At 44.0% G+C, this 25,225-nt stretch overlaps 3 protein-coding genes across 11 annotated transcripts in view; 1 reads left to right on the top strand and 2 right to left on the bottom strand.

The window, feature by feature from the left end:
* The window catches only part of bcl9 (BCL9 transcription coactivator), a 29,141-nt gene extending 25,990 nt beyond the window's left edge, over positions 1-3,151 (top strand). For all 6 annotated transcript variants that reach the window (XM_053439896.1, XM_053439899.1, XM_053439897.1 and 3 more), the window contains 2 exons: positions 360-629; positions 743-3,151. In XM_053439896.1, coding sequence (XP_053295871.1) covers positions 360-629; positions 743-1,773 — 1,301 coding nt within the window. In that variant the 3' untranslated portion in view covers positions 1,774-3,151. The remainder of the gene's footprint in view (positions 1-359; positions 630-742) is intronic.
* Positions 3,152-3,470: 319 nt separating this feature from the next.
* Positions 3,471-10,144, bottom strand: acp6 (acid phosphatase 6, lysophosphatidic). 3 transcript variants are annotated; one of them, XM_053439630.1, is made up of 11 exons: positions 9,948-10,144; positions 8,521-8,746; positions 8,311-8,439; positions 7,357-7,487; positions 7,115-7,194; positions 6,950-7,037; positions 6,631-6,763; positions 5,770-5,870; positions 5,520-5,612; positions 5,271-5,436; positions 3,471-5,184 (listed from the first exon to the last, which is right to left on the bottom strand). In XM_053439630.1, exons 2-11 carry the CDS (start codon positions 8,737-8,739, stop codon positions 5,050-5,052), a joined length of 1,275 nt encoding a protein of 424 aa, XP_053295605.1. In that variant the 5' UTR covers positions 8,740-8,746; positions 9,948-10,144; the 3' UTR covers positions 3,471-5,049. The 3 variants fall into 3 exon arrangements, with proteins under 3 accessions (XP_053295605.1, XP_053295604.1, XP_053295606.1); XM_053439629.1 differs by having other exon boundaries at positions 9,957-10,143; XM_053439631.1 differs by lacking the exon at positions 9,948-10,144 and adding an exon at positions 9,567-9,922.
* A 1,267-nt stretch (positions 10,145-11,411) lies between these two features.
* On the bottom strand, positions 11,412-20,894 carry gja5a (gap junction protein, alpha 5a). Of its 2 annotated transcripts, none has more exons than XM_053440538.1 (2): positions 20,640-20,894; positions 11,412-13,968 (listed from the first exon to the last, which is right to left on the bottom strand). In XM_053440538.1, the coding sequence occupies exon 2, from the start codon at positions 13,862-13,864 to the stop codon at positions 12,707-12,709; it is 1,158 nt and encodes a 385-aa protein (XP_053296513.1). In that variant the 5' UTR covers positions 13,865-13,968; positions 20,640-20,894; the 3' UTR covers positions 11,412-12,706. The 2 variants fall into 2 exon arrangements, with proteins under 2 accessions (XP_053296513.1, XP_053296514.1); XM_053440539.1 differs by lacking the exon at positions 20,640-20,894 and adding an exon at positions 14,941-15,236.
* Positions 20,895-25,225: the final 4,331 nt, after the last annotated feature.

Here is a 25,225-nt window from a genome sequence, read left to right as displayed (position 1 = left end):
ACATTAATAGTTGTCAGTTAAAAGTTTCTGGTCTCTGCAATTATTAATATCACCTTTAAAATACTGAATGATCATGACAAACACCGTCTACAAAACTGAAAATCCAATCGATGTGGAGGCAGTCTAGTACATCACTCATGTGTTAATACGACTGTATGAGGGCTGGGGTTAAGTGGGTTATGGGCCAATGGCTCCATCTTATGGCCACTGCATTATAACGGGTGGGTTAAGCAACACCACCTAAGGGGTGTCACTATTGCTAATACCATTACACATAAACACTGCCTCAGAATGAAAAGTCAACACTGTTTTATCATTTCCTTGTCATGTCATCTCCTGCTCATCTTGCCCTCCTCTAGGTGGTAACGGTCCTCCCTCAGCCCCTCAATCAGGGGCTCCATCTGGCTCCATGTCCCACCCAGGCAACGTCCCGTCTGGCAGTCCATACACAATACCACCTGAGCCTACTCTATCCCAGAACCCTCTCTCCATCATGATGTCACGCATGTCCAAGTTTGCAATGCCCAGCTCCACCCCACTCTACCATGATGCCATAAAGACAGTTGCCAGCTCTGATGACGACTCGCCTCCGGCTCGCTCCCCGAACCTGCCTTCAGTGAACAATAATGGTAAGACATCTGAAGTGTTTCTGTTCCTTGATTAATTTGTTGTTTCTTGTGATATACTTTGCAATGACTTTTACATAACATATTATAAATTTTTGTTTGTCTTGCTCATACAGGTATGGCAATGAACCACCAAGGAAATCCACGTATGATGGTGCCTGGAAATGCAGGACCCATGCCAGCCCTCAGCCCTCTGGGTATGAATCCAATGGGATCCCAACCCCTGTCCCATGGCATGCCTCAACAGATGCCCTCTCCAAATGCCCCTAATATGGGGCCAGGTATGATGCCTCATGGCATGATGATGCCACAAAATCCCCAAGACCAAGGTATGGTAAATCCACAAATGATGAGCCAGGGACGCATGGGTTACCCTCATCGAAGCCAGGGATACCCCCTGACCCAGTCACCTTCGCAGCAAGGCCCCTTCTCCCCACACAACGGTCCTGGTCCTCAAGGTTTTCCTGGCCATCCCATGGGCTTCCAGGGAGAAGGACCTATGGGAGGACGGATGGGGAACATGTCTCATGGGGGAGATGGAGTTATGTGCAAACCCAATAACCCTGGAGGTCCAGAGTTCAACAACATGCAAGCTGGATTCACTGATGCAGATCTTCACGAGGTGATGCGGCCGGGAGCGTCTGGCATTCCTGAGTTTGACCTGTCCAGGATAATCCCATCAGAGAAGCCGAGCCAGACTCTGTCTTACTTCCCTAGAGGCGGAGGAGACAACTCTGGGGGAAAACCACCTCACCCCTCTGGCTTCCCAATGCAGGGCATGATGGGCGATGGCCCGCCACGGATGAGTATGTCCATGCAGGGGATGGGGGGGATGCCTGGGGGCCCTGGTGGGGGAATGGGCCCCCAAGATATGCCAATGGGTAACCCCGGCCACAACTCAATGCGGCCACCGGGATTCATGGGCCAGGGCATGATGGGTCCCCAGCACCGGATGATGTCCCCTGGGGGTCCGGGAGGGATGATGCAGGGGAGACAAATGGCCCACCCAGGCCCTGGCGGTTCACCTAATATGATGATGTCACTGCAGGGCATGGGCGGCCCCCCACAGCAGACAATGATGATGGGGGGTCAGATGAGGCCACGTGACATGGACATGGGATTCAGTCCCGGGCCTGGAATGTTCTAATCCAACAGAAACCTTGTATCTAGAATGTTCTTGGACAAAATGCAAGGATGGAGTAAAGACCATGACTTTTAGAGTGTTAAGAAAACTCTGATGGACTCAAATAAAGGAAGTATAATACGAAACATTAATGTCCTGTGGGAACTATTCCAATGGAGACTAGGACAGGCCCAGATTTGGAGTACTTTTTGCCACAAGAACATTTAATTTTGACTCATGAACTTCAGAATGTATGGGATTGTTGTGCATCGAATTCGCAAAACTGTTCTTGTGTTTTTTGATTATCTGACTATAAAGATGACTACATCGTCAAAGAGGAATCAACCTAACTAAAAGTCAGCGTGGAGATGCTACAGTATATGTCTACTTTTTTCAAATTAAAAAAAACAAACAAATTTCTCATGAAAGTGGTATGGAACAGGGGAACGGAATAAGAAGAATTTGTGCTTTGTGAAGACTTTTGTGGAACTCCATCTTGTCTCTCGCTCCATTGTTTTGACTGTTTCTGTACAGTATATACGTGTGAGAGTGCGTATGCGTGCTTGACAGACTGTATGTTTGTGTGTTATGTATGTATGTATGTGTCTGTATGTATAGGCATTCTATCAGTGACCTCTCAACTCCTCCTACCCAACTTTCACTGGGGGAGGAATGCCCCCTAAAAATACTGTACTGTTTACCATTGGTGGGCTATTCGAATTTTAGTCTATTTTAATTTCCTTTGTAACTCCAGTGTATAACAAACCAAACTATGACCTCATTAAGATAATAGTATTATTAAAAAAGCACAAACATGGACCGTCTGCAGAAAGCGTCTTCTTTCTCTATTTTTACCATTAATTGCAACACAATAAGTGTGAGCGTCCTGGCAGCTTTGCAGCACAACGATTATCTCTTGTCCATTTCAAGTTGTGGATGATTATTTGACACGGTGCTCTAAAACTTTCAGGACTCCAAACTTTCACCAGTGTGAATAATACTGCTACTACCCAGATGTGCTCTGTGTGTTCTTCTTGTTCCTGTTGTGTTCCTGTTTTGTTTTGACTCTCTTGTTGACTCTGGGTAATAATCATTCCCACAGCAATAAAACCCCCCCAATGGTCAGCAGAATGGGACAGGCGTGGCTCAAATGTCACAGCAGGTATGCCAGGTATTATAGAACTAGCGCTAGGTAGATCTGGTAAAATTTTAGTGAGGCAGGTGTGGTGTCCGGAGCGAGACACACGGAAATGTAAACAAGTACTGCTTACCATCCAGTTGACTTCCTCTCTTTTCTCTATTGTATAAGCTTGTCATGTGTTTCTCCATTGGCTTTGGTGCAGAATAGCCTACCAGGGCTGTGGTGATGGACTACAAATAAAAGATATTGTTTTGGTATATACATGTTGTCCATGTAGTGTGTGTACTTGTGCGTGTGTCTACGTGGCTCTACTTGCATGTAGTCAAGCTAAGCGCACTGGGAGGTGTCTTTTGTCATTGTACTGTCAAACCGGCTCAACGACTTTCAGCAGGAAGGACTTATACCAAGATGCAGCGTGGCCATGTAGAACATTTATCAGGAAGTGCTTTAGCAAGAGGAAACCACACTTCAAATAGGTGGGAGCGTGTTGATGCATTCAAACTCTAATTACTCTTGACTTAGCTGGTCTGAATATTTCAGTCACGTACATGACTGTCCGCAACAACAAAAAAATACTCCATTGATTAAATTCTTTATTTCTAACAAATCAAACTCTACATGTTATGCCTCTGGTCATTGGAAACTTCCACTGATGAGGTATTATACATTTTATTGTAACACAGAAACATATGTAATGGGCATGTGTTTATACATTATACTGTGTCCGTTACTACCAGCAAATCCCCATAAAAAGGCAACTTAGTCTTCAACATACAGAATAATTCCCTTTCTGCAGGTTTTACTCTGTTATGGAGAAGTCCATCTCCACATAAATATACAATCCACTTCAGATACAGTACATGTTTGGAACTACCCCAAGACTGGATATGAAAGACTAAAATGAACACAATGACGGCATTAACAATCTGATATAATGATGCCGCTTGATTCAACCTTAAAGATTATTGCTGTTAAGATTAAAGTGCAGTAAAGGTTTAAGCTTTGAAGCAAAGGCAGATTATATTCAGTATTTTTCAACGGTCAACAAATCCCTAAAAGAGCTTCAGTTGCAGTTGATCCTCTGAATGATAATGTGTTGATTCTGTTTACTACTGTGTGCCAAACGCCTTCATCGTTGTCCGATAACTTAAGATGCTTGTCGATAACCATTTGAGAGGATGTGTTCCTTTATACAATCGACCTAAGCACACATTACTCCTCATGTCCGAGAACCATTCACTAAGACTAGTCATTTTAGGATATAACTTTTAAAAAATGAAACCATCTGTTTTAATAGCACTTCCAATTTTAGCGAGAGGAGCCAGTTTGAATTTGCCAAATGTAAACATAAAATAATGCGGCAGTGTAATTCCATCTGCGCATCTGTCCCTGCATAGTTTGTTCGACTTAATGCTGTTGTGCTCACTCGTGTTTCATGTTGAGCTTTCGACTGAGTCCGAAAATTTCAATTTTAATGGGAAATGTTGTGGGCCATTAAGTACAGAATATACGCATATATAAGTTAACTACAGGAGCTATTCCTGTCAGAAACAGCTTCTCCCTCAAAGGGTTAAGTGGCCTAGGGGATAGAGCGGGTGTTCTGCAACAAGAAGGTTGCCGGTTCGAATCCCATTCTATCCCATCTGCATGCCTAAGTGTCCTTGGCAAGATACTGAACCCCTAAATGGCCCCTCATAAATGCTGAGTGTAAAAATGTAAGTCGCGTTGGACAAAAGCGTCATCTAAATGACATGTAATGTAAAAAAAAAAGTGAGAACAAGATAGCTTAAGAAAAGGTGTCATCCAGCACAGAATCGTTTCTATCCTGTATGGAGGGGAATCCTTACTTTGATCATTTTAGACAACCCTGGTTTCATTGTAGTCCTTTGGGATGTGTTGACAATAAGGAGCACAAGTAATGACAGCACCCTTTAACACAAAGCCAACACACACTGATGTGCTAAGCACGTGATATCAGATAATTGTAATAGGCTGGAACGAGGCTGTAATGCAGGACTTTCTACAGTGTCGTCTGACAGTGAGGTATAATGATAATGGCATGTAAACGGAGGACGAGAAAAAAAAAAAACCACATGATGCGTGTGTCGGGGTTAACTGTCATGAGGAGCTGTGTCCAGACTCGACGGCGTGTCGTGGGCTCAGGGCTCGGTTAAGCCTCCTGTGCTGTTACAAAGTGACTGGTAGTGTTCTGAGCTCATTGAGAACGCAGAGAGGGCCTCCTTAAACTCCTGCAGGGGGCAGTAGACTCCACTGCAACCTGGAATAAGTAGATCCTAAAGAGAGAAAGGCAACTTGAGTCAATCTCAAAGAAATGCAACGGCTCATCAAGACGAGTGTGGACACGTTGTCACCCACGTACCTGGTCTATGTATGACACTTTGACAAAGGCCTCATTGGTCTGTCGGTGCTGGTGCATCTCCAGGGTGATATCAGCCGCGTACGGTGGCCATTTCATGTCAAAAACCCCCAGAGCCATCAGGCAGGGGATCAACGTGGTGTCATGTGCAGAGTACAAAAACAGCTTCCTGTTAGAGAGAGAGGATGTTAACAGAGGAACACGTGCAGGCCGAACACAGCCGGCGATGTGTGTGTGACTGAGGCGTCCAACCTGTTTGGCTCCGATGAGGTGCCCTGCACGTTCTCGTCCAGGTTGGTTAACAATGTGTGCAGGAGAGGTCCCACGCACAGCTGCAGGTTCTCCCTGCCAGAAGCACAGGACAAGAAAGAAATGAGCTGTTGAACCTGATACTAAAGTATGTGTGAATTCTCCTTATCGACAGAGATAGAGGGTTATTGTGAAACTGTGAATCTACCCCTTCTGACAGGGTCCACCCTCTGTTGACTTTGTTAAATCTAACCTTTTGCTGGGTTCATAGACATGGCAGATCATATCCACAGCTCTCTGCTCCACTTTGTCCCTCCAGGTGTCCAGCACCGGCGGACAGGGGAGGCCGTGTGTCTGTTGATGTGCAGGAACAAGACAGTCAGCCGTGTTGTGCGGCGCCAGCAGACAAAGAAAACCTCCAGTTTCTGGCACATTGAGATATTTTTTCCATTTCCCCCCATAATTATCTTTACGAAATGCTGTCTATTGTAGAAAAACCCCAAAACACGTATTTGTTTGTGTTTGAATAGAATGTGGATGAATGTATGAAACGGTCTAATCCTTTGAATGAGTTGTAACCGATGCCAGGTGGATCTGAACATAGTTAGTGAGAGTAAAAGGCAGGTCTTCACAATTTGGTTTTGCCTGATAGGGAAAATTGAGAAGGAAAGGAAATGAGTAAATTAATCAAAGCTCAGTGTGGACCGCCCCTCTGTCTTGTTTCAGATTGTGTAGTGGTCTCATTCTACACTGTTACACCCTGGAATTAATACATTTGAACATCTACAAAAGTATCCCCCCCCCCAAAAAAAATCTGATACAACTCTTATCGTTTAGCTTTGAAAAAAGTCTATTGATGATTTGCCTTCACTGATAGAAGTCTTTAGATTTGACATCTTTGCTCTTATTTTAAATGATCTTAAATAAGGAGAAATGAGTTAAAACAATTTAAAACTCAAGTCCTGCTGGATCTGTTCTTTTTTTAACTTTCTAAAATATGTTGAATCTCTGCAGGTTGCAGCCGACTCGGCATCTTCATAATAATGATATGTGTACTGATGGCTAGTGGTGGGAGCTAGTAAAAGTCAGAGGAATCGTGATGTGGCAGTGTCACCTCTCTGGCAACCATGTCGTCCCTAATGAGGATGAAGTCGACGTGCTGGTGAGCGGCGATGCCCAGCGCGCTCTGGATGCTCTGCAGGTCTACTGCGATGTCTGGCAGAGTGGACGACTCTGCCCAGCGGTGGCTGCACAGAACACACAGTGTCAGCGGCGAAACACAGATACACCATGACAACCTGTCAGAGGCATCTCAACTCTGCTTATAATTTTGCACAACACATTATTCGAGGTTCCAGTTTCGGGTGGCGAAACGCACAGGATGGCCTGGGCCTGACTGTGTGCTGGGCATGAGAGGATTTCACTCTACCTACCTGCCGAGGAGTTTGAGCAGTTTGCAGCCGTGATAGTTCGGGTACAGGATTTCAGATTCGGCCCCCGTTGTGAATATATTAACAATTTCTGCAAGTTGAGGAGAAAATTATATTAAGGGTGAGATGAGATCCAGAGCATTATGCACATCAGGGTGTCTGCGCTACCTTTTTGTTTTTGCTGAAAGAGCCCTGCAACCAGGCACTTGGCAGATTCAATGGTCCTCACAATGTTAGTGGAGCGCACACTAAAAAAAAGAAAAAAAAGGGGTCATGGAAGGCAGCCAACTTAAAAATAGAAAAGCATTTAGGCTGAAATCCTTTGCACTGAACTCACAAACCCAATGTTACTGTGGGGCACCGATAAGTTGTTTGTGCTCTTTCTACCTGTCAAGATGTGCAACACTTACTAGACCTCAGCCGGACTAAAAGTGGAGCCGAGGAAGGGAGTCTCCTCGATGTACTTCCTCCGCAGCCTTGTGCCGAGCTCGTACAGCTGCTGCATGCCCACCGTGGTCAGCTGACCGGGGAACGTGCCACCCTGCCGGGAGCGCCACAAACAGGATAAGGTTTTACTCACAGGTTCGACCCAACGGACACACACACACACACACACACACACACACACACACACACACACCTGCCGTCGCATGCAGGAGCCCAAAGTGAGGGCAGCACACGCTTGGCAGGAGTCCATGCTACAGGATTTAGTTTCGAAAAAAGCAGAACTCAATACAGAAATCGAACATTTCCACGGACACAGCAGCAGGCAGATGGGACGCTAGCTCACTGGGAAGCTCTACTCACAGTTCAGAGGTATTACAGCTAGCAGGAGGATGAATGAACCTGGTCTAGGGTCGTATTACATCTTTGTAATACATAACCGTGGCCACTAGAGGCTGTGAGGGGAATCAATGATTTCATATATGAGAATATACAAAAACACAGTTTCTGTATCCGCGGGACACTTCCTGTCTTTTCAATCAATTGTCACTGACAGACATTAACCCATCATAACATAGAAAGCACAGATGAACCGACTGTGCTGACGACTCTCTGGCCCCAGGGAGTGTCCAGGTTAACTGTGACAGATTGCACAACGTCAGGTTAAGTCCGTGTTAATGTTTACACCTGCTGTGACGCGTCTGAACGTCTGCTCTGACAAAGGCCTCTGTTTGTACTTTATCAGTTAAGACTCGACTGTTACACAATATTGCAATAAAACCGGGGTTTGTGTACATATTCAGTGACTACCTTCCCAAAAAGCCTCAGAAGCAGCTACGCAAGTTTCTGCGATAAAGTTTTGTTCCCTCACCGCCTTCATTGACTCACTGAATTTAACACTGCAGGACACAGCTACTCACAGTCAGTAGGTTTCTCCTATAGCTGTCTTCTACAGGCGCCGAGGGCCTGGGGCCACCGTGAAGGTCCGTCACCACGTAGTTGATGTGGGTGTGAGCTGGAGGCTCCAGGAGCGTCGGCACCCACTGGACCTTTGACGAGACAAATGTGCCCAGTTGTTAATCTTCACATTTACCTTCAGCACAAGAACGTAAGAGGAAAAAGAGCCCTACCTCCATCACATCAGGTATCGACTTTAGCGGGGTTCTAGCACCATGTCGGAACAGGACTTGGACCAGTTTTAGATCGTAGGGAGAACTGGGATTTGGGTCAGTAGCGGTGCAACTGGAGGCAACCGGGTCGGAGTCGGTGCTTTTCTGGGACCAGAGCATCGAGCCAAAAGCTACGGACACTGAACCGAAAACACCGGCCTTTGTCCAAAGATTCCTCATGGCTGTGCTGTGAACAGAGGGATCAGATAGGCTTAGTATTAACAGGGTTAATATTGAGAGAAAATATATTCATATTTAGCAATAGGGACAGAGATATTATCTTTGCTGGTGTTGAGAGAAAGGCTCAGAGTCGGCCACAGTGTAAACACCAGCTGAAACTTCCTCTGTGTAACGTAGCACAACTGCACAGAAAGATTCATTATCAATTATGTATCAAATGTCAACAGCTTATTTTTTCAGGCCAACAACTTAAGAAATTCAGTTTGATTATAAAGGAAACATTAGTCTTAAAAAGGAAGAAAGGACGAAATCTTGGTTCCTTAACATGCGTTTAAATTAATATTTTATTAACGTAGAGTAAAATGAACATTGTTTTCTCACTTGATCTCTGAAATGAATTGTAAAAAAGTTCATCACATTTAATCAGAACCCATTGAATTATAAGTATTTAATAAGGTTTGGACTGAAGATCAGATTCATTTAATCATCGACCAATGTGACAATTTAATCAATTCATTGTTTTGCCAGTTAAACATAAAAATGCAACGTCATCGGGCTCAAGAGGTCGACTTCAACTGTCGATCAATGAACCAAGAAGAAATATCACGTTAACAGCGACGTGAAGAACCAGGGAAGCAGCACCCGACCCACGGAGCCTGGAATCACGTGTTTAATGTTTGAATACTTGACTTTGATTGTACAGTCGGGAAAATGGTTGCAGATTCACTTTCTGCACATTGACAGACTTGAATAGACTAATTTGAAAAGTTTGTTAGAGGGAAAAGTTTGAACTCTATCTCAAGCTGTGACACTTGTTATGCACCAACCTGCTGAGTTGAATGATCACTGACACTCCCTGGTAAAACCACTGACGATGATGAAGATGATGATGTACAATAACCTGTTTATAGTAGCAGCAGTTCTAAAGCAGAGTTAGCTCCAGCTCATTACTGAGGATGTACGCTTGTTAGAAAAGTCGCATGAGGGCGAACTTGAACACTATAACACTCCAAGAAGCTTAGCAAGAGTCCAACATTAAATTAATATCAAATGACGGTGATCTGGACAACTTAAACGTTTCTACAGAGTTGATGCTAACAGTAGCACGGAAATGAAGTCTGTGTGCAGTGCTAACATGCTAACATGCTAACACGATCCGTCTGTGTGTGATCCCTGACGGAACACGTGACGTATGTCTCCGCTCTTACTTTTCTTACCGTGATGTTAAAAACCTGTGTCGAGCTGCTCGCGTTTGAAAAAAACAACTCGGTGTTGAGTCTCAGATCAGTTCATTCATCAGGCTACTGTCGCCAGGGGGTCGCGCCGAAAGGCATGCTGGGAGCTGTAGGGCTGCAGCTGCCGCTCCGCTGTATCAGTCAACGTGAAAGCTGTGAGAATAAAACTACATTTCACCTACGTTAGTGTTATATGATTGACCTTCCTCGTCTTCTTCGCTTATCAGATTTGCGTTGGAGAAAAAGCATCAAAGTCTCCTGCTGCCATCTACAGGACGTAAGTAATAATAATGATACTACTACTACTACTAATAATACAAATATTAATAATAATAATACATTTTAGCACGTTTTAAGCAGATTTTTTATATAAAAGAGATTGAGACTTGAACTCAGAGACTAATGAAAACAATGACAACGTATAAATCTTCTGAATTTTAATAGGGTCTGAATTATAAAAGATAATATAAAAGATAATTACTATCTCATGTGTAGTGATTATTTTCTGTATTTATACAAAATTATATAAAAGCTCATAAATACCGACTGATGATGAGGATATGGGTATGATGTGTGTACCTGCAAAGGTTGTTCATAACTGATAAACTATACTCTGTGGGGACTTTAAATGCGTTTTTTTATTACATTTTTGTAAATACATTTATAAAAATAATATTAACGCTTTATATCAAAACAACATACAAATATACATTACATATCGATACAAAATATTGTATTTAGGATTTTTTATATCTGTATTAATAAAAGAAGAGTATATTATATTCTATACCATGAGTTAAGTGTGCCTGGTAAATAATATGTGTCCAATTTGAACATCCAGTTGACTAGTGTTTAAAAAAAAAGATAATTGTTGGGAGAAATCAACAATACAAACAAACTGTGAAATCACACAAAAAAGAAACTAGATGGAAGCATCCACTGTTTAGGAGATAAGTTAGTTACCAGAGCTTCACTTTTTTATAGAGCCCATAAGTTTTATACAGACACCCCATCTTCCACCATCTGTTACCTGCCGCTTGGTTCTGGTGACAACAAGCGGAAAAAAGAAAGCACTGATGACTGCTCTTCATCAGTGTGCAGCTGAAAATGGCCTCACTTTGTGCAGACTTCTTCTCATTCTTTGATTGGTAACCTCATTTCCATATGTAGCTTTTTAACATTGTGAGATTGGGTGTTTTTAAACATCTTTGTAAATTTCTCAAAATATAATGCAGAGAGCTGTGTGTTAAAAAACTTGGCACATGTGGAGTACTAATATCTGAGCCGGTGATATGTAGAAAACACTGAAATCTAAGAATAATGACCAAGTTAATAAATGGCAGTTGTAACTTAAATTGCGCAGAAGACCTTCAAACATATAAGGGATATTCACCCTCTTGTCCTATATTCTAAAATAAAATCACACATACTGAGAGCAACAGTTTGACAATTGATGATTTATTGAGTTGCGATGGGTTAGTGAAGACATTTGCCGTATAAATGTCTGTGAAACAAGTGCAGTGAGCGCACAGCAGACTGATCTAGATCTCTGGTTTCTTAGCAGAATGATTATTGTGTGGATATGTAGGATTAAACGAAAAAAACAAAATTTTCAAGGATGTTCATTCACAAACTGCAAACAATAAGAACAGACAACAGAAATGAAATGAAACACATTCAAAGTAATGGACCAAAACACACATTGCATACGGACAAATTCAGTATACGCTCAATGGCTCCAGGAGAAAAACAAGTGAAAAACATTAGTGCAATGTTGCCACCGTGTGGCTGGATCATCTCTTAGCCGCCGCCCATGCAGGACCTTCTCTTTTCTTTTAACTGGCTACATACTCTCTACCACCTCTGCACAAGGCCCCTGTCAAACATATGAATCATGAATAAAGTTTCACTCACACTCGTTCAGATTATAATTGTTCAGTAACATTTTCGTTTGTTGACCTGCAGGTGCTGTGTAGTGCAATCAGGTTAACAGGTCAACAAGCCGTTTGAGTAGAGTAACATGGCTCTTGAAACAAATAAAAAAGATGTGTTGGAAATTGATGTTTTCTTAATCTACATATTTCATAAGGCACTTAACCTTCATTCACTGCAAATATGCAGCAAGCTTCACAGTTTATTGTACATCAAGTTTTCTTTGCATTGTGTAACTGTTGCTGTGGGAGAAAAAACTCTTGATTGTTAAATTCACAGGCTGATCCAGAATTAATTGAATAGTTGAGATGTGTGTAATAGTTTGTTTTACTATGAACGATTCCCTAAGTCCGCTCACACCAAGCGCCATGCAGCACCTCATTCTGGTCTCTTTCACTCCGTTAGTTTTTATGGTAAAACATAAAAATGTGCAATAGTCACAGGTATCACACCTGTTACCCTGTTCTCATTTCAACATTGTTTTCCTTTTGCAGTTTGGTTATCAGTTTTTTTTTTTTTTTTAAATCTCTCTGCTCACAGAGGTTTCACACGTCAAGTTCACATGGTCCACTCACAGATCTCCGTGTGCCTTCATAATGTGGCTTGTCAGTCCATCTTCTGTAGCCTTCCACAGTCTGTAGGCCCGACTGCTAAGTGTCAGGCCCAAATGCCAGAGTTTGCGTAGTTAATCAGTTCTTCCTCATTCAGAAATAAAACTTTCACAAGTCACTTTATCTTGGTTCGAAAGGTCCACCCCGCCCTCCTCTTCTTCCTTGTCAGTCAGTCTTTCCACACTCTCTCTACACTGACAGGTCATCTTGGCGAGCCCGGCTGCTGCTCCCGCTGGTCTTGCTCATGCGGCGTTTGTCCTTCATGTAGCCGGAGTGCAGCTTGGGGGATGGGGAGCAACTGTTGGGCATCTCCATGTGTGCCTGGTCGTATCTCATCCTCAGGAAGTCCTCCTCGTCCTCCAGGTTGTCGCAGCTGTGATGCCGCTCGGTGGCCAAGTTGACAGAGTTCTGCTGCAGCGCCATCCTGGTGTTGAAGGGATGCGAGGCCATGGAGGTCATGGGGTTCATGGAGCTTGGTGCTGCCAGGCACTGGCTGAAGTCAGGGGGTGGGGTGCAGGTGGCTGGGGGCCTCGGCAGGCCCATTTGCTCCAAGGCTGCAGATGCGGCCACTGTCACAGCTCTCTGGTTGTCCCTTTTTATAATTTTCCTGCGTACGCACCTCTGCATGCTCTTCCAGCCGAGGTGGTAGAGCTCCAAAATAGAGAGCAGCAGAGACACGCCGGCCACCACCAGCATGAAGATGATGAAGACGTTCTTCTCTGTGGGCCGGGACATGTAACAGTTGACCGGGTTGGGGCAGGGCCATGACTTGCACAGATACAGTGCTTTGAGGAACACCCCATAGATCATGTACTGCACCACGACGAACGTCACCTCCATTACTGTGCGGATCAAGATGCTCAGGACGTAAGTCTGCAGCAGCGCTCCTCTCAGGCGAATACGACCAATCCCATTAGACACAGGTTTCAAATCCTTCACGCTCTCCTTCTGCTGGAAGTATTCCTTCTCCCCCTCCAGGTCTCCTTCCCCATCACCTCCTCCCTCCCTCTCCTCCTGCTCTATCCTCCGCCGCTTCTCCTCCCTGCGCACCGTGTGCATTGCATGCCCCATGTAGATGAGGGATGGCGTGGAGACGAAAACAATCTGCAGCACCCAGTAACGGATGTGGGCGATGGGAAAGGCGCTGTCATAACACACGTTGGTGCAACCCGGTTGTTGAGTGTCGCACAGGAAGTCACTTTGCTCGTCGCCCCAGGAGGACTCGGCGGCTGTGCCGAGCACAAGGATGCGAAAGATGAAGAGGATGGTGAGCCAGACCTTCCCGACTGAAGTGGAGTTTTCCTGGACCTCCTCTAGGAAATTCCCCAGGAGACTCCAGTCCCCCATTGCTGCTCACAGGCCTAGCACACACACACCTGAGACACAGAGATCAGAGCGGGAGGAGAGAGGGTTCAAGATGAGGGGGTGGTGGAGGTGAAAAGGTGAAGTCACTGGGGTGGAGAGGGGACGGAAGAAGGGAGAGAAGGAAAAAGAGATAAATACAGTTTATCAGTCATAGGCATCTGTAGGTCCTGCTCATTCCTGCTGAAGAAATGACCTCGGCGTGTTTGTGTGTAGCATCGTATACATAAAAATAGCTTCTCTGTCTGTGAAGTGCTTGAGGACTGGACACTATGGCATGAGAACAGCCATTTTTCCCATGAGAGAAAGAGAATGACAGGGGGAGGGAGGGAGAGGAAGTTCAGAAGTCACATAAAAGTAAATAATCCAGTTGTTTTAAGAGAAATATGTCATATTATGTCATGTGTGTTGTTGTTTTTCTAAGTTCCTTCTTTTCCCATTCCAAATTGCATATGACAGATAGAGGTTAACTGGCCGCCGCTGGGCAAATCAAAGCAGGAAACCTTTGTCCTCCTGATGCCGTGACCCTGCCTGAGCTCCATCTGGCCTGTGGCACGTTAACCAGCAGACGTCACTCACAACGAGGACCTTGATGTCCGCTGCAACCACTAAACCCTCGTACGAGCCGCAAATCCAAACCATCTCAAACCTCAATCAGACTCCTCCATCTATGTGGTGCGTGTCTGTCTATGTACGAGTGTGATAGTTTGGGTATGAACCAAACATGGAGGGGTTAAGGAAAACTCATCAAACTCCAGTGAGGGATGACCTAGGACATCTATATGCACCGTGTTGATGAGCCTACCTACAGTTTTTTCTATGCAATTGGAGCTCAAAGAGCAGACGAGTTGTAACATAAAGAAAGAACGGCTGAGAGTTACAGTTTGACAGGTTTTTCCAACACGTCACACACATGAAGTAGCCGCCCTCCACGGCAAAGCCATAGAAAACAAACTGGTACTTTAATGGTCTGCCAGGTAGAGGAAAGGATACACAGTCTAATAATTACACTAACAGAGAGTGAAAAAAAAGCCAAACAGAGAGTTGATGTTATCTCTTACCATCCCTCCTCTCCCTCCATGTGTGATCCATAAGCGGCCGCGTCCATGTCCCCACAGAGATCCTGCTAAATAGTCCACTGTGGGTGCCGGGATCTGAATTGCCTGCCCGGTTATGTATGTGTGTGTGTGAGAGAGAGAGAGAGAGATGGTCTAAATGAACATGACCCTCTGTCTGTCTCTCTGTCTGTCTCTCCCCCTCTTTCGGTGTCTCTGTGAAGTATATATATGGCAGTAAGATGGAAAAATCATAGCGTTGTGCTCTTTATCTTTACAACATGGGGAGGTGGCAAATAAAACACCCCCGCCAGGACATGTGGGAGAGGAAACTCCATCCACGCCCAGGGCTGATAAACACCAGTGCACAGCGCAGGAAAGTCGGCGGTGTGACACTTGTTTTCCAGTATGCACCTAATATCCGCTTGATGGTCACCTTTGGAGACCAGTTGGACGCTCAGTTTAGGGAATTGGGAACTGAGAAAACTCGCCAGAGGCTTGATCGGATAAAGCTCATGATCTTTACTGGAATAAATCAGAAACAGAACTGGAGTCTAGGGGAAGGAGGTGAGGTGTCCAGCCTGCACAATAACAGGAGGTACACATTAAAATGGTCTTGTGTTTTTTTTTTTTTTATCTGATATTACTGACAACGGTTTTCCGCACTTACTCAGACCCTGGCAACAAAGAAATCTCTTCCTGGACTGATTCAAAGTTCAAATATGTGATGTGAAATATCATCTCATGCTCCTGAATGTAAAATATGCTGCTCAGGGAGTGTGTTTATCTCCACCAAGGCAATGCACCATCTTGCTTTGTCAAATGAAGTTGAAAAATACCTGTGGATCTTCCCGTTTATCTGGATCTATTTATCTGAAAGTAACGGGTTCTTTCTTGGGTCAGGCCCCTTACACAGCGCTCCATAGAGTTTCAAGGCAATCAGTTGAGTATATTTTGCGTAAAAACTACAGCACGGACGAAACTTGGTGGAAAGATGCAGTGTGGGTAAAGGGATTCCATTCCATTTTGGTGTGGATCAGTATCAGGTGATGGATCCAGGAATTTACAAGTATTTTCCCTTTCACGTCATTTTCATGTATATTCAGGGGACTGATATTTACGAGTGTGTGAGATTTGGTGCAGATCCAAATTTAAATCCATAGGGTCGTCCTCCAGCCAGAAGTCTGGCGGTTCGATCCTCAGTCTTCCCAATCTAAGTGCCCTTCGGCAAAATACTGAACCTATAAATGGCCCCTGAAAGAATTTGAATGTAAGTGGCTTTGGATAATGCATTCCGCAAAATGACATGTAATGTTATGTTAATGTGGTTTCATAAGGGGACTGTTGGGCCATCATACTTATACCGATACAATATGAAAACAATAAACAGAAACACTATAGCCGTGGGAAAGCGCTAAACATGACAATATGAGACCTGCCAGGAAAAAGGCAGCTGTCTTCGTCTCTTTCCCTCGACTACCCCTTCCTGTTCTCAGAGGAAGCAATCTCAAACAATATGATTTCCGAAGGACAAGAGGGACAAGGTATTAAAGGGAGAGGGAGGGGAGTTTGAAAAAGTGGCAGCCAAGAGAACCTGTCGGCTCTAAAAGCATATTTTTGCCACCTCTGTCTCTGTGATACCTGCACTCCAGTTGGCCTTCGGAGAGCCCGGCAATAACCGGGGATTTACTGAGACACATCGTGCCCTGTGCTGAGCCGTCTGGTTTGCCTGTGGAGCGTCCCGGCTGTCATATTTGTTTATCATTTCTCTGGTAGAGTAAAGGAGGAGTAATGGACAATCTGGTTATGAGGCGCTCAGAACGGTGAGCTGCGCAAATGGAGCAGATTGCACAGGGATGATCTCACGTGGGCGTCACGTACTGGAAAGGTGTCGTCGAGAGATGATAAACTGGTGTGACAGAGTGACAAAGCGGACACTGTGGGAACCGTGCAGCCAATAACTGCAGTGATTTCACCACTTCACGGTCAAACTGGCCCCAGTGAATGTGGCTGTGTTTGACTCTCCGTTCAGAGGCCTACTGACACTCAGCTGGTCTGGACGGCAGCCAGGCAGCTCACAGAGGTAAAGGGAAGGAAAACGCAGCCACCAAACTGCACCAGTGTGGAGTGAAGTCTGCTGCAGAGCTACAGGAATAAAGGCAGTGTGTTTTCTTCACCCTGTAGCACAACGATAAATTCTCCGGCCTGCTGGACACGGTTTTACCTTAGAGGGCAGTGACTCTCCTTCAGTGTGGGATGAGACGGCCCCTCAGCCAGGCGTTTAAAGTTTTATAGGAGCGCATCACGATGTGTTTTACTGCACAGTTGAACGTGACGCGCAGTTTCAGTTATGTTAGTGTCATTTTTATTTGCATTTCCAACATTTCTAACTCTTCAGTTTGTATTTCCAAACAGAGAAGTAAAATAAAAGCTGCCTATGAGTTTAAACAGTTGTGTCTCCAACACTGGTCCCCCCTCCGCCTGCACTGAATCCACAGACCAGGAACAACAGGGGGCCGGGTTGATTTAAACAACCCCTGAGTCATGTACATCTTTCAGCTCCATATGCCACGCTTGACAGACTCCGGATCCTCATTGAGGATCAGGATACACGGCCGTCTCCGCGACATCCTCATAAAAATACAAACAATTAGCCGGTGGCGGTGTACATTTCCTTTGCCTGCTTCCCTTGAACGTATGTTTAGACGAACATCAGTGGAAGGAAAAGTGCAGTTGTGTTATTACATGTGTGAGAGGATTTGCTGGAGATTGAGTCGATTTTTTGGCAATCTTCCATCACATCTCAACGCGCCAGCCCTAAAAGCCACGTTGTGTGACAAGTACATGTACTGTGCTCATTAGAAAGAGAAAAGTCATTTCTTTCCCAGAAAAAAAGTATTTGACATCGAGAGGGAATTATTCGCTCACACAGACTCACAATGGAGGGGCCCCTGAAGTTGGGATCTAAAAATATTTGAGAGACCCAAATTTGGCATGGTGGCCTCAGGAGATAGACCACCTTTAATACTCATTTAGTAGGGTATTTTATGGAATCCATTGCCGTGCATTTATTACAAGAACTAATGTAACACCAATATCCTGTAATTTTGTACATTTTTTCTTACTGACCACTGCTGTTTTTTGGGGATTAATATTTATGGGAAAAGTTGTTCAGAAATGACAAATCTCACAGTCATCACCATTTTAGGTAAAATAATGTTGGATGGGCTTTTTAGGAGAGTAGAGGGGAAAACAATCCTGAGTTATTCATCTGTAAACCTCTTCTCTTAATTCGTCCTCTTTCTTTTAAACAACATAACTACACAACACAATCCAATGAATACTTAATGTCCGAATCCACAAACTGCCTCCGAGCCAGATTCTGCTTAGCTTCATTGTTTGTTGTTTAAATTCCCGTGATTGTTAATAACTCTATAGGAGTTTCCCTGATTTAGCAGAGTCACTAAGATATACAAACTGTACGTGGCAGCTCGTATTAAATGATCCCAAACAAGGAGCCCATGTGCCAGCAGCTCTCGAACCAAAATATCTCTGCCAGCAACACTTAAAGTCGCAGCGTTGTGACAGCTCAGCAGTGTTTCAGTGGAACAGACACAGCTTGAGCTCGCGGAACAAGTCAAACCAAACCACACAGCCGCTCGATTCTCGGTACAAAAGCTCCGTCAGTCTGAGTTCAAATCAACAGATCTGCACACAGGATGCCAAACATACCCAGAATGCAGCTCAGTGACTTTTATTACCACCAGCCCGAGGGATCAATACTGATTTCTGGGCCGAGGCATAATGAAGACATTTATGGGGAGAGATGAGGCCTGTTTATTGTGTTAGAACGACAATTTGCACTTATGTGTTGAAGTTCAACCGTTACATTTGGAGCGTGCCTCTCGAACTTGAACTGCTGCTCGGCCCCACGAGTGCCGGCGTAACGGTCAAGGATGAGCACGTTTAAGTTTGGCTGTATCGGGTCTGGTGGAGAGGGTGGGCTTCGGGCGAGTGTGACCTACAAAGTGCGTCTGATGTGGGATGTGGGGGAGAAAACGTCCCACTTGTGTGAGTCACCTGTCGTCAAGCCCTTAGAGGCCAGCGTGGATCTAGGCTGCCATATATCAGTCACACCAGCAGAAGCCGGCGGGCCGATGCGCTGCCTGCTACCTTACATGGCGGTCTGGCTCTTCATCTGCCCACATACTGTACACAGACCCACAGCCCTGCTATGATCCATTGTTTGGCTGCATATGGCATTACACTGGAGCCGTCAGGGGAGACAGCTGCGAGGCGTTTTCATGGAGGAAGGTTCTGTGTAAGACGCGTGCTGACTGAAATATCTGGATTGCTGCTATTCCTGGAGAGTGACAGACTGGATGTTTGTTTTGGTTTTTATCATTTGAAGTCTATCTTATTTGTGATAAAATGTAATAATGTACGTATTGGATTATATAGCTTGCAACATCATCTGGCTATATTGCTTTTTTATTGAGGACACTTTATTCACACTATTGCAAAAATGCTGATTTCCTTTTAGTGTCAGATTGTCCTCAGTGTGAAATAGAAGAACTTCGGCTCCGGCTCAGATTGCTGATTGAAGCGATGATCCTTTTTTCGATACTTTAATGGCTTTTAAAACAAAATCTTGAATCATGTCACTTTTACGAATCAATTTTTTAAGAAGTGATGGATCATTAACATCTTTGAAATGACTCTTACAGCGTAGTTAAGCACTCTGAGGTACATGCACTTTACTTGAATGTTTTTAATACTTATCCTCAATCTCATTTCAGAAATTACATAGTGTGCTTTTTATTCCACTATATTTATACAACTATATTTGATTGATTGTTATTTAGTAAATTATACCAGAAAAGAAATAGGTAACTGTCAAACTATAACATTAAATCTGGTAAAACACTGATAATCGAGTGTTAGAGTATAATGCACGACACATTTTATCTATACGTAGGGAATACTTTTAACTATACATGTTGTTGAGCAACATTTTGAACACAAGGTTTTACTTGTTATGAAGTATTTCTACTTTGTCATATTGATATGTTTTCTTAGGATATTCTGACATTAGTTTTTTGAATAAAGACATTAAATTAGACTTATTTGTGTGCAGTTTTCCCCTCCTTTGTCTTTTTGTTTACCTCTGAGCTGGCAACCTTCCTTAATAAAAAGTATGTTTTTCTTCAGTTTTCCAGCATTTTTCTATTATTGGTTGATTGATTACTTGATTACTTTTAGCCATGCATATCATCAATTCAGATTAGAGAACAGCAGTATGACTGTATGCCTTAGTTAGAGCCAAAACACTTCCAAATTTTTTATATATTGGCATATTACGGTGGTTAAGAGACAGGAAACAGTCTCTCTGAGTCTAAATCCAGTTTGCCCACACTGCAGGTGGCTCTGTCTTTGTTTGAATGTATTTGACTCGTGTGGGAGTTATGAGGAGAGAAGGCAAAGTAGGAGAAGACAAACAGAGCGAGATGAAAGAAGAGGGAGCTAGTGGGGGGGCAGCTGTACCTGCCTGGACGACGGGGACGATGCAAACATACACCAGGCCTCTGAGATACTGTGTCCTGTCTCCCTTAGAGACTAATACAGTCTTGAAGAGGGATGCGGACAGCGTTTACCCAAACATCTGCAAGTCTTCTAACTTGTGATAAGTTAATTTGCTTTCTTACCTGCTGTTCTGCTGGAGAGTTTTCTGGGCGGCTGCTTCTAAAGAGGTAGAGGCTCCATGTCAGAGGCCCTGGTGAGATGGCAGGTGAGGACGAGTGTGATGGAGGGACCACCTTCTTCTTTTGAACAATGACAGGAGCTGCCTCTTGACGACGGTGTCCGAGCTCAGTGTCGTCCCAAAGCCAGACTGTTAGTCAACACGGGGGGCACGAGAAGAAAAGCTGGGCATCACGAGAGTCCCCCCCCCCATGGCCCTGCCTTCTGTCTCCTCCTCCATCTCCTCCTCCTCCTCCTCTCTCCCCCACCACCTCCCTTTTTCTTCTTACATCCCTGGTTCTCTATTTTTTGCTGGGAAGCATTCTCCGGCAGCAGGGGAGGAAGTGGAATTGTTTTCTGGGATCAATGGCAGTTCCACTCAGAGTAAACTTCCAGAGAATCCTATTTACCGAGTGCTCCTTTGCACTTGTACCGCACCAGGCACAATGAAATCCCTGTAAGGCGAGACATCAAAGAAATACATATTTAATTCAGTGACTGATTCTTTCTGTGCTGTCTTATTTGTCAAAAGGTCGATGATGTGTTTACTTAAGCTTCTGCGACTTCAATCTGAATAAAGGTGAAACTAAGTGAATGTGATGAGTTAATGGAATAGAGGTAGGCTACTAAAATTTGTTTTTTTATTATTATTTTGAATCATAACTGTTTGGGTTTCAAGAAGCTGAAAATAAAGACAGAAATATAATGTATATATTACCTCAAAGCCTGATTTCTCTCTGGGCTCTCTCCTGCTCCTCTCAGGGCTTGTGTCGTTCTGAACCCCCCCACGCTGAGGTCTTGGATGCAAACAAAGAGTAACAAACAAAACTAAAACATCCTTCTTTTTGCTGCCTTCCTCCTCCGATCCCTCTCTTGCTGTATGTGGTGTGAGTTTCAGGCCGGGATTATCTCTCAGTGCCCGAGCCTGCCCGCAGATACACGCTATTATTATATACTGGAAGGCTTTCGAGGTTTGATTCCTCCTTGCTAAAGGGCAAACTTTCAAAGGCATTTCAATTATGTGGTGAGGGAATACGCGTGCATGGCACTTTCAACAACAAATGTGACTTTACTCTCAATGGCATATTTCTCTTGTCCTTGAGATTAGTCCAATCCTCATGGTGATACAGTATGAAGGTACCGCCAGCCGATGGTTAGCTGAGCTCAATTCTAGCAAGTAACTGCACCGAGCCAAGAAATAAACAGGAATTTAACCACTCGAGTTTATGTTCTCAACCTTTTTGGGCCAAGTGCAGTTACTTACTGGAACAAAGCAAGGGTATCCATCTGCCGATGGTAGATTTCAGGCTTCAAATGAGTTAATTTTCCTCAAATCTTTACCTATAACATATGATACCTCCAGGAGATGGTGAGCCCAGCTCCCATCTTTCAAGTGACTGTAAATGGAGAAGATAGCTGGGGGCGTGACCACCCAAATCAATTCTTCTCACATTTGAATGGTAATTTGATATGATGCTCCTACCTGGAGATGGCTAGCCTTTAGCTTAATTTTACAGAGGAACAGCGCTTGGTCAAGAAATAGGCCCTAATGTAACCAAATAAAGACATTTTTTTCAGACCTTCACCATAACATAATATGACGCTACCGCCAGAAACTGGCTAGCTTCACTTGATTAACTGCACCCAGCCAAGAAATCATTGGGAAGGCAAAGCTTTAGGTGTTATTTTTACACTTTGTGTGTTTGGAACCACACATAAGACCTAAGCTGCTTTGAGACTTCCACTGAACTCCGGAGATTCTCCACAGAAATGTCAAGAGAGTTGGTGGTGAAAAGATCCAACACCAGTGTCAATGGGATTTAAACAAAAATATGTGATCTCTGCTGAAAATGTATAGGTTAGCTTACAGGCGCCTGGTTGTATAGCTTCATGTTAACCACACAGTCATGAGGGTCAAACTTCTGTTGTAACTACCTTAAACTCCTTTAAAAGGTTATTTCCATTTGCCATTTCAGGAATTATTTATTGTCAGCTTCATGGAATCAAACATAATCAACATTTGTTTTGTGGTTCATTGACACAATTTTCCTAGTCCCACCAATGACATGGCCTGAGTGAGTGATCTAAAATGCTGAAATCTCCTCTAAAACAACTGTGCCTTTGATCAGAGAGCAGACAGAATGGTTTTGCATGTATAAATAACTGGGAAAACTGAGTAATAGGGATCTCATGACCAACCCTGCCAGACCTCTGGCCAGGAGCAATGACCCTGAAACATCATCCCTGCTGTATCCCTCCTAAATATTTCATCTGTTCTTGGACTTGCATTAAGTCCTTTCTTGCTCTCACAAGAAAAAAACAAACGTTCCTGCGTAAAGCCTATTTATAAGGAGTGGGTCAGTGCATGTTCTGTTCGTGCTACCTCATGTTGCACTAATGCTTAGACTAAATCATCGTTTTCCATTCTGCATCTTGAAAAGGTTGCTGGTCACGGGTTCATTGTTATTTTGGAAGTTCCTTAAACAAAAGCCCACGGAGCTTTCCACTTCCCCTGAGTCCTCGTCGGCCGTTTGAAGAAATGGACATTTTCTGCTGCTAATTGTTAATTACTTAGCCTTCCACAGTTTAAATGCAACTCTCTCGTTTCCATTGTGCTGCTCATCAGGATGGATTTAAAAGTGGAACCACGTTCACACAGAGTTCCAGATTGAAGGGATTCGTAACAAAGAAGTCATGTTCCACGACTTCACTTAATCGCATCACTTCTCCTAAGTGCTGCCACGGATGACGTCTCGGTGTGTCGGTTACAGAGAGATCTGGAGCAATGAGAAGGGAGACAACTACTGCGGGTGTTTATGGTGCGCTCCTGTGTTTGAATGTTGAGTATGTGTGCTTGAGTGTTTGATGGAAAAAGCCCCCGCTGCCAGGATGCATTAGTGTTGCCCTCCCTGTCCAAACCACCAGCGTGACCCCTGCCTGCTCGTGACACAGACCCATTTCAGCCCTGCCTCACTCCAGTCCGAGGGAAGCCAGGCTTGATGGACACGGTCATCACAGCCTCATGTTCACCCTCCAACTCATCACTGTCCTCCACTGGCGGCTGCCTAAACCATAATGAAATGCAGCGTTAAACTCCAGAGAAGAGGAAGTCAAGGTTGCTCCAGCTGAGGCGAACGCATACAGCACAAGTTCAAACTGTTACTCACTCATGCTTCTGCGTAAACCGTCCTTGAATTACCGTCTTAAGTGATCCATTATTGCACTGGCATGTTGTTTTGTCACAGACTTCCTGTCAAGCAGACCCATTTACTGCACTTTGCACCGAGTGGTGACATGTTGTCCTGAGTCCAAAACATCCTGTTGCTGAGGTAAAAAATACTATCAACCTTTTTCATTCATTTTACCTTTTTGTGTTAGCTCCTCTTCCTTTATACCTTTGTCCTCTTGTAGCTTATTTCCCTTTTTCCTTTTAATACAAAATTATTTGTTTCAATGAAAAATCCTATTTCTTTATCAACTGTTTTTCATGCTTGGTTTAAAAGTGCAACTGCTCAAGCCCTGAAATGAACTGAGGCTGCCACTGTCTAGTGAGGCACACTTTATAAGTTATATGGCTGTTGTGTATGGTTAATAGATATTTGTAATGTGTTGTAAATCTGTAGTAAGTCATCACCAAAGGAAGCTGTATCCTCCACCAGCTTTGTCTCTTACCTACCAAAATAACCGAAGGACAGTTTAATTGGCCGAGCTGCAGGGCATCCAAAGGAAAATTCACTTTTAAGTGAGGACATATTGGAATATAAGTAAGTGAGTGGACTAAGAAGTGTGTTGAGCTGTCTCTTGCTCGTATTGTCCTTAAAAAAATGGATCCTGAGACCAAAAAGATCACTTTCTTCCTTGTCTGTGAACTTGACCCTGAAAAAACAACAATCTTCTCCCTCAGCTTCAAGCATGGGCAAATATCGCATTTTTTGTGGACTATTTTCAACTGTAGATTAATATATATTTCGTGGGTTAGCGAGTTTTAGCAGCAAAATGGTACACATGGATTTAATTCAGATAAACTACAGCGCCCCTGTTCATCGTCATGAAAGAACGTGTCAGTGTTCCAGTGCAACAAAGTGGCTCCTTTATGTTTTTAGTAGTTCTTTGGTGCAGAGACCAGCGTCAGGCTTTGGCCTTTTAACACAGGCAACACTTGTTGTAGTATTAATTTGCTACTTTGTTCTTAAATGGGATTTCTTGAAATTTTAATAAGATGTCTAATAGGTTTCCAGGCAAACAGGCTGTGCTGTTTGCTCACTATAGGAGGACAGAGGTTTGAGTGTGTGTGTGTGTGTGTGTGTGTGTGTGTGTGTGTGTGTGTGTGTGTGTGTGTGGTGTGGTGGGGGGGGGGGGGATAGCCAGAAGCTGACATTGGCAGACGAGTCAGTTGTCATGTATTTCAGACTTCTGTCACTCACGACTTCATCTGTTTCCAGCATGGTTTCAGTCTGCACATTCAGACTGATGCTATTGTTATCAGCCGACCTCTGACCCTGACTGAAATACTGGAGGTATTAGTGACGACTATACGCTCAACAGTATGTGG

This window comes from Pleuronectes platessa, chromosome 14 (assembly GCF_947347685.1).
Source record: "Pleuronectes platessa chromosome 14, fPlePla1.1, whole genome shotgun sequence".
Lineage (NCBI taxonomy): Eukaryota > Metazoa > Chordata > Actinopteri > Pleuronectiformes > Pleuronectidae > Pleuronectes > Pleuronectes platessa.
Note: the sequence above shows the minus strand (reverse complement) of the source record. Positions and strands in the feature narration are given on the sequence as shown.